The sequence below is a fragment of the Nanorana parkeri genome, unplaced genomic scaffold, assembly GCF_000935625.1.
Source record: "Nanorana parkeri isolate BGI_ZX_2015 unplaced genomic scaffold, ASM93562v1 scaffold325, whole genome shotgun sequence".
Lineage (NCBI taxonomy): Eukaryota > Metazoa > Chordata > Amphibia > Anura > Dicroglossidae > Nanorana > Nanorana parkeri.
The window spans coordinates 1,210,956-1,220,316 of NW_017306593.1; the positions used below are offsets into that span (position 1 = coordinate 1,210,956).

Genomic DNA, 9,361 nt, shown 5'->3' on the forward strand with positions numbered 1-9,361 from the left:
TCTGCAAAACTGCAAGTATATTTGTTTTGTCCGAATGTATAAAAATGAAATTACTAAAGTTAGTAGGCTATTTTCTCTACAGGTTGAACATTATTCATTCATAAAGAATAGAGTCAATCAGGAAAATACTGTATTATGGTCACTAGATGGCACTGCAGATCATAGGAAACAAATAGATCTTCAGCTCCATCTAGTGGCCATAATGCAGGTTTTCCTGATTCATGCTATTCTGTATGAAAGAATAATGTTCAACCTGGAGAGAAAAAAAACAAAATAAAATTAAATGTTGCCTCATTTGAACAGAACGAATGTGCATGCAGTTTCGTAGCACGAATAGCTCTGCAAAGTTTTAAAAATATACTCTTATGATTCAGCTATTACAATGCATTCCATGTGTAGCTGACATCTCAGCAGTTGTTGGGAGAAAGACAGAGTAATTGTATTAACCCCTTCCTGACCGATACAGGGATTATACCGTCATGATCATTGAGTTAATTAACGACCGGTGACGGGATAATCCCATCATGCAGTACAATGAGCGCTGGCTATTGGAGGGACCAGTGCTCATTGAGTTTCTGGATGCCTCGGGGTCCATCGCAGACCACAAACAGCAGATTAGGTGGTCACAGCACTATGATCACAGCTATAAGTAGTTGCTGCGATCAAAGAGCCGTGACAGCCAGAGAGCCGGCAGCAGCTCAATGTATTGTGCAACTGCAAGCCCGGCTGGGTCTTACAAACTGATACAAAGTATCTCTGAAGAGAATACCGTATTCTCCTCAGGGATACTAAGTATCAAAGCCCCTGTAAATAAAAAATAACCGCTTAGTGTCCCTAGTTTAAAAAAGAAAAAAAAAGTTTTTTTTTAAATGTCTAAAATTAGAGGGGAAAAAAGAATATAATTAATTATCAAAATTATAAGAAAATATAGTGCTGAGGAGGCTATTAAAGATGGAAGACAAACATACCACATTCTAAAATAGTTCCAAACTAAAATTAGAAAGTTGGAAAAAGAAGACTGATTGCATCGCACAATTTGCAATTTTTCATTCCTCCATGCCGTTCTGGACGCACCACCCCAAAAACACCCTTCTCGTAGGATCCACCTCTGACCAACCACCTGTCACTCCAACCAGACCTTACGACATCACCAGGAGGTAATCACCTGTGTGCCCATCCATCCCATCACATGTGACTGCCCATTTCTCATTTCCACCCACTTTCACCTGATTCACAGTTTTGTTCCCTGGTCGATCCACCTCCACAAAGTCTGCGCCAGTCAGTTGCCCTCCTTCCCTCCCCTTCTTTCCAAACTAAAATTGTATTTCACTCCTTGTATTTTGTGACCTCTAACTCCCAAAATAAACTAAAATCCCAGACATATGATATACCTTATAAAATCAGGACAAATAAAATAATGTATTATAAATTACTTTCTGTTAGTTACACTAATTAAGCAGACAAAACTGTGAAAATGTGGGGGGGGTTTTTTGCATTTGTTATAAGCAAATAAGAATGTATATATCAAATGAAAGCCCATTTTGTCCTTTAAAAAGCGGTATATAATATGTGTACTGTAGGTGCAGTGAATGAGGAAGATGGAAATTAAGGTTAAACAAACACATAGCAAAAATTGTAGAATTGCTCCACTTCCCAGGAACAAAAACATTTTCTGAAGCTGTGTCACTAAGGGGTTAAGCAAGTGAGATTTCCCTCCAGTGTCTAAGCTAAAAAAAACTAATTAATACAATAACAAAAAATATGGAAGCATTTAAAATAAAAAAATGCTATAAAGAAGAACTTAGGGCAGAAATGTTATCAATGTGCTACCCTGCAATGCAAGGCGTAACAGCTCGCGTTTGCTAAGTATAAAAAAAGTTATACTCACCTAATTCTCAGAGCCGACAGCCATCCAGCCTGTCTCCTCCCTTGCTGTCCCTCGGCATCCTCAAGTCCTATACTGTATTGGACGTGATGACTTGAGGATTCCTAGACCACTGCAGCGGAGGGGGAGAGACGTTCCAGGGACCATTCTAAGAGCTGGCCAGCTCCTAGGATCATGGGAGTATAACTTTTCGTTTTTTACCCTAGGCAAAAACAAACAGTTACGCTTGCAGTGCAGGGGCAGCCCCACTGCAAAGGTTAATAACATTTCTGCCTAGAGTTCTTCTTTAAGGTAAACACTGCAATAACAACTCAAATCTGTAAAAATACACTATACTTTCCCCTTTAAAGCTGAACCGCAGATACAATACAATAAATAGTTCAGTAATAGTAAATCTAAAAAAGTCAAGTCTATCAAGAGTTGTCCCACACAGTAAATCCTTTTCACTACTAGATGTCCTCAGTTTTTGTGATTCCCTGAGCCCAGGCTGCCATGAACCTGTCACCTAAGCAAGTATCCTCATGCAGCCCATCATTATGCTGGGTTCACAGTTTTAACCTATTGAATATAGCTCACAGGTTAATATGTAAGTGGCAGTAAGGACCAACCATTACTGCTGCCGGAAAAAAATTTAAATGTATGTATGTATATAGATATAGATCTGTAGATCTATATCTATAGATCTATATTAAAGGATGCAGAGGGAACACATGGAGAAGGGGGAGGGTCTTTTTTAAACAGCATACAAGTCTAAAAAGGGCGGACAGAATGGAAATATGGATGGAATTTCATACATAGAAGATACAAATGTATACTGACCAAGGTGACAGTGACTAGAGAATCAAGCTTCGTTGAAGAGGTCTGTTTTCAGGGTGCACTTGATATTAGAAGACAATGTTATAAAGCGAGATTGAGTATCCCAGAGCTGTGCAGCACAGAAGTCTTGGTTGTGAGAGTGAGTGGTTAAAACAACAAAGGGTGACAACCTCAACCATCTCATTCTGACACCCTTAAGGCGTGGAAAATGTATTATAGAATTCAGGAGCCAGTCTGTCCAATCCAGGAGCCAGCAGGATTTGTATAAGGAGCCACCTCCATTGACAACCAGAGAAAACCGAAAAGATTAGACACCAGCTGTAATTTTTAGGGTGCATAGGCTACCTGGCTCCTGGGATTTGTCCAGCCCTGCTGAGACTATTTGTAGAGCTGAACCTCTAAGATCCTTTGTAGACCTGATGGCACACTTTGTAGTATACACAAGATGAAAGGAAGACTCATAGAAAGAGGAACCATTACCGAGACCTTGTAAGTGAAGGCCGCCAGTTAGAACGTAATCTCTCAAGCATTAGGAACGCTTACGAAGACTTACCGAAGGTAAAAAGTTTTAAGAAAAGTGATTGGCAAGAAAGTTAAGTATGGACTCATGTGTTGCTGACTTGGTAGGTTGTAAGCGTTCTCACAAACTTGCAGTAGTCCAGATGACAGATGATGTGTTAATGCATACATACACAAGGGTGTGGAATTCCTATTGCCCGACGCCCGGGACATGCAGTTTTAAGAACCTGGCGAGTAGTTTTTTTGTACATTTGGCCCTGCTTCGGACAAGCAGAGCTAAATCTACAGTGGGGAGCTGCCGCTCGTTTTTATACAAGTGATCTGATCAGATCACTTGTATGAAACAAGCAGCGGCAATCTTGTTTGCCCCCGCCACCTGCCGTGGTTTTCGGGGTCCCCCGTTCTTCTGGGGGACCCGAGACCATGACACAACAGCTCAGCCATAGAGAGCGTAGAGCAGACGAAGAACGTCCGCGCTTCGTCTGCTCTGTGTGATCAGTGAGATTGTGGCGCTGTAATCATAGCGCCATCTGTCTCAGTTGTCAGGGACTGCACAGAACCTCTGTTCTGTGTTGGAGGGCAGGTTCCATAAAGAGAACCTGTCACCTCTAAATTATCACATAGGGGCTTGTAATCCCCTATGTGACAGGAATAAAATTAAGTGAAGAAAAAAAAAAGTAAAAAAATAAATTAAATAAAAAAAGTAAAAAATAATAAAATACATAAAAATTAAAAAAATTAAAGTGATACAAGTAAAAAAAAAAAAACAAAACAAATTAAAACCAACCCCACTGCCCCCGCCATCTTCGTGCAAACAAACACATGCGTATGACATTGTGTGTGTGCGTTGAGTGCTGCCGCCATTCCATTGTGTGCCATATTGTGGTAGCCGGGCAGCAGAACTCTCTTACACACACACAATGTACATTAAAGGGCAAGTTCACTTCACCAGGTAATATGGTAAAAAGGAATTACCCGATAAAATCTGGCCCCGTCTCTCTCAACCCCCTGGCAATCAGAAAGCTGGGCGGAGAGTTCTCCTTCGTTTATTACAAAATGGGAACAGGAACTAGGTCATCCTTTTTCCAGAGAGCAAATAAATAGGATCCTGCACTTGGCACATAAGGCTTCTATTTCAAACAAAATACAAGAAGCAGGGTATACGTTTTGTGCGAGATGGTATATGACACCAGTTCGTCTCCAGTTTATGTTGCCAGGTACTTCCTCTAAGTGTTGGAGATGCAAACAGCAAGAAGGAATGTTACTTCATATTTTTTGGGAATGTTCACTGATACGCACTTTTTGGGATGTAGTTAAAATAATTTGTTATAAGTTGACAGAGATTGATCTAGGAGATGGACCAGAGTCATTCCTCTTTCATTTAAATACCTTGTCATTAAAGAAATATAAAGGTTCCTTGCTGATGCATCTTATTAATGCTGCAAGAGCGTGTATACCAGCCTTATGGAAAAGGAGTGACTCTCCCTCAATGGCTCAGTGGTTCTCAAGGATAAATTATATCAAATTAATGGAATTAATGGTAGAGAGGAGGCTTTCCGTCAGATATGGGCACAGTGTATAGTGTTTCAATCTTCCACAGAATATATAAGAATATATATACCAATAAGAATTAATAAGAGTAGGAGGAGTGGAGTGGGGAGAGGGGAGGGGATGGAGCGGAGGAAGGAATGGGATGTGGATGTTGTTGGTTTTTTTTTTTTTTTTGCTTAGTGAATGAGGGGAAGGGTATCAATAATTTAAGATAGTTATTGTATATGGATAACTATGTGTTGATATTATTAGGATGTAAATGTGATGTATGGAAATATTGTGAAATTGGCTTGTGAAAAATTAAATTAGGGCTGGTAATGATTAACATTTTTATGTTCGATTAATTGAAATCTTTTTAAAAGCGATGAATCGATTAATTTCGATTAATTATAAACACACATACAGATCCAACTACATTGGCCTATACACATACAGCACAGCAATGAAGTAAAAAAATGAACTAGGATCACACTAATCCAGCACGTTATTAATCTCACGTGCCCCACTCAATATGGCCGCCGCTTGAGTGGGGCAACTCAGAATAATAACGTGCTGGATTAGTGTGATCCTAGTTCATTTTATTACTTCATTGCTGTGCTGTATGTGTATAGGCCAATGCCCTGGCTGGCGCTCGTGCAGAAAGTTTCTTGGGCAAACTCACCGGGCCAAATGGCTCCGTCGGTCATGGACATCGATGTCACCGGACTCCTCCCCCCTTCACTTCATTAGCCGTCACAGACATCGACGTCCCCGGACTCCTCCCCCCTTCCCTTCGTTAGCCGACGGAGCCACTTGGGGAAGGGGGGAGGAGTCCGGTGTCGTCGATGTCCGTGACGTCACCGGATCACCGGCGGAGAGGTGAGTGTTTTCATTAGCGATCAAAATAATTTTAATCGATCAAAAAGTTTAACGATTAAATCGAGAAATTAATCTTTAATTTCCGCAGGCCTAAATTAAATAAAGAGTTAAAAAGAAAAAAAGCTGGGTGGCATTTCATTACCCGCTGCCCGGCTTCCTGATTACCCGGGAAGCCGTCTCCATGCCAGCAGAAGCACCGGTATTGTCGAGTACCGAAAACAAAATATCTGTGCATCCTTAGTTTTGATTAAAATAATTTTTTTGTATTGGGACAAGTAGATTGGGCCCCCGCTTTAGCCCTTGGACAAGTAGTTTTTTTAAGAATTTGCACCATTAGGGTGAGACGCAAGAGATGAATATGAATATCTAGGCAGATCTTACCAATAACTGCACTCCAAAAAGAATTTCTTGTGATTTTTTGTGATTGACGGATCCTTTGTAACGCAAAACACCCCTCTCTTTGCGTCCACTGGATGAGATAACCTGTACGCGCACAAAGTCTCCCGTGTTCAGATTTAGAACTTCCTTCAACCTTTTGCGGTCCTGATAAAATAGAAGACGTTCTTCTGTATCAGTAACTGCCAGTAACATGCTCCAGATCAACTGTTCAACTTCATGTACTGACTCAGAGTTTACATCAACCACCTTTTGGGTTTCATGAACCCTAAGCCAAAGCGTGGCTGAATGATGAAGTGCACTGTCCTTTCGGGTGAGACCGGCAGGTAGATTTGTAGCTAAGGTCAGCAGGCTCCCTCTCTCCACCCTCTCAAAAGTGCCATCAGAAGACTGAAGTGATAAAAAGTCCCGGACGGCGATAAAGTAACTTGGAGATGACATTCTTCTTTTGATTACTGATTACGTTCGATGCGAATCTTCACTAAATACATGGGATAGAAAGAGGGAAAAAGAAATTAGTAAATATCTACTGCATTACAAGCACAAGCTCTGGTTGTTATGTTGACGTTAAAGCTTCATTGCTTTCTGTATTACTGACCCGGAACACATATCTGATCAGGAGCTCTAGCTTTATCCCTAGGCTCTAAATCAGAATTTAAAGGAGAATTATGAGGCGAGTGATTTTCACTCACCTCATAGTTCTAGCCGATCTGTGACAATGAGACTGTCACAGGTCGGCTCAGTAGATCGGGGAGTGAGTGAACACATACCGGCGTTCGCTCACTTTTTGATCTATCCCTGCAGAGAGCCGTGACTGTCACTCACGAGAGCTACAGCTTGCTATATACTGAGACCGGCACAGCCAGGAAGGATCCCGACAATGCTGTCTGGATCCACCCAGCTGCGTGAGTGACAGCTGGCTCTGCCAGCTGTCTAGAGGCAGAGCCAGCTGTACCCGCCCCCTCCCCCGTCCGTTCCGCCAGTCAGCGCTGGAGGATCAGAGAGGGGAGGGGGGGGGGAATCCCTGCAGGGAGACAGTCACCACTCTCTGCAGGGATAGATCGAAAAGTTAGCGAACGCCGGTATGTGTTCACTCACTTCCCGATCTACTGAGCCGACCTGTGACAGTCTCATTGTCACAGGTCAGCTATGAGGATGAGTGGAAATCACTCACCTCATAGTTCTCCTTTAAATTGAACTGATATTTTGAGTTTTATAAAAGAGAACTAAATCTGCTTGTCACATCAGTTCATACTGTGCAGCCTCCCATCCATGCTCATTGATGGTGGAATGTATAATCAGATTGCAACATGTGTGGTCAGGTTTTGAGCCCTGAACGATTTCCTCCTGGCTGGTTTTTATTTTTAAAACTCATTCATTTTAAAGTGATATTAAAGTCAAAAGGGTTTTAATGCTGATCAAATCACTTACAATGGATGCTGCTTCTTCATGTTTAACGGTTTCAGTTTAATGCAGAATCAGCTGGTCCCTGGAGCACTGGCCCTGTTTTAGGGTGTCTCCTTAACCTTGCAGGGTCCTGTGGAGCCACCCTTGTGTGTGCTAGCAAGCTGTGTCTGTCTACACGAGCACACAAAAGGCAAGACACTTCCCTCCTCCCTACTCCTACTTCCTGTCTTATACAAGCTGGTAGATGGACAGCTGTTGGAGACTGTACTGTCCCTTGTGATCTCGTACAGGACAGGAAGTTCAGGGCTAGAGCAGACTTGTGCAATCCCGGGATTCGCATCCCAAGACAGCGCGATTATGTTCAGTTGCACACACAAGTTGCCGCTGAGCCCCATTCATTTCAATAGGATTACATCCGTGCAGCAATCTCTGAAAAAAAAGGTACATGTACCTTTTCTTGCAACACGCACCGCGCGTTTTTTTCATTGTGATCGTGCGCGATTGCACGGGTGGAAACCGCGCGATCTGCCTGGTGTGGCATTAGAAAATAATGGCACCGCCAGAGCGATCAGCGGTGGTGGGCGATTCCATGACCGAGTGGTATCGTGTTTGATTGCCGCGCGGTCATGGATCGCCCAGGTGTGAACGTGGCCTACAAAACATTAAAGGCAACCTGCGCTTTGAATTTTCTCCAGGAATTTTGAAGTCTAAATACACTTTAGGAAAAGTTATTTTACTGAATGAAAATTGTGCAAATGTGGCCAATGGAGAAGCAATGCTTCTCTGTACATTCCAGCTGCCTCCTGCCTCTCCAACCCGCATTTCAGTACTGCTGATCTCTTTCTGTCTCTTTCTGTCACTTCCTGTCTACATGCACTCGCAAGAAGCGGTGGCTGCACGGCATTGCTTGGGACCAGTGATGGGCTCGGGCGTGTTCGCAAGCGTCTCGTGCCGAGCCCGCCAGGATGCCGTCAGCACACTGGGCCAATCACAGGCACTGAGACATGTTCCCGGTCCGCAGCTGCAGAGATCGGGAAATGTCTCAGTGCCTGTGATTGGCCCTTCGCGCTGACAGCTTCCCGGCGGGCTCAGCACGAGGCACTTGCGAACACGCCCGAGCCCATCACTACTTGGGAACAGCTTCCATGCCTGCATGGTTAGAGTGTTCATCACAAACCCATGTGGCATGGTGACCACCCAAGGGTACAATTGGGAGGCAGGCACAGAACGTTGTCACCCTATAAAAGGAGGACCTTCCCATTCTGCAGTCTAGATAATGGAAGAGTAGGGATCTGGCGAGTCACATGGCCACAGATTTAAGGGGCATTAAATGTTCATTTTAATCATTGCAGCAGTGATTAGATTGGGGGATTCCCTGATAAGAGTGAAGCTTAAACCTCTTAAAAGGAGAACTATGGGGTTAAGGCTTTTCCCCATAGTTCTCTTTAGGGTAACGGGAGGACAAAAACTAGCGTCCTCCCGTCACTCTAAGATCAGTATACCGCGAGCTACAGTTCACGGTATACTGAGACGCCACAGTATACCGCGAGCGGTATACTGAGACGCCACAGTATACCTCGAGCGGTATACTGAGACGCCGCAGCTGAAGCGGATCCCGACAATTATGTCTGGATCCGTCCAGCTGCGTGAGTGACAGCTGGCTCTGCCTATCTAGAGGCAGAGCCAGCTGTACCCCCCCTCCCCCGTCCGATCCGCCAGTCAGCACTGGGGGGGAAATCCAGCCTCTCCCCCTGTCACGGCAGAGGGCTGTGACAGGATCGAGAGGTGAGCGAACGCCGGTATGTGTTCGCTCACCTCCCGATCTACTGAGCTGACCTTTGACAGTCTCATAGTTCTCCTTTAAAGTGTAACTGGATAGAGTGGAGTTGCTGTCTGTGTCCCCATTACAGAGATTCACCCTCCCTGTTT

At 43.7% G+C, this 9,361-nt stretch overlaps 1 protein-coding gene across 1 annotated transcript in view; it reads right to left on the reverse strand.

Moving 5' to 3' along the window:
- Window positions 1–6,469, reverse strand: part of LOC108788445 (ubiquitin carboxyl-terminal hydrolase CYLD-like) — a 44,363-nt gene extending 37,894 nt beyond the window's left edge. Inside the window, exon 1 of the mRNA XM_018558201.1 lies at window positions 6,011–6,469. Within this exon, the coding sequence (XP_018413703.1) occupies window positions 6,011–6,466 (456 nt within the window). The 5' untranslated portion in view covers window positions 6,467–6,469. The remainder of the gene's footprint in view (window positions 1–6,010) is intronic.
- Between the last annotated feature and the right edge of the window lie 2,892 nt (window positions 6,470–9,361).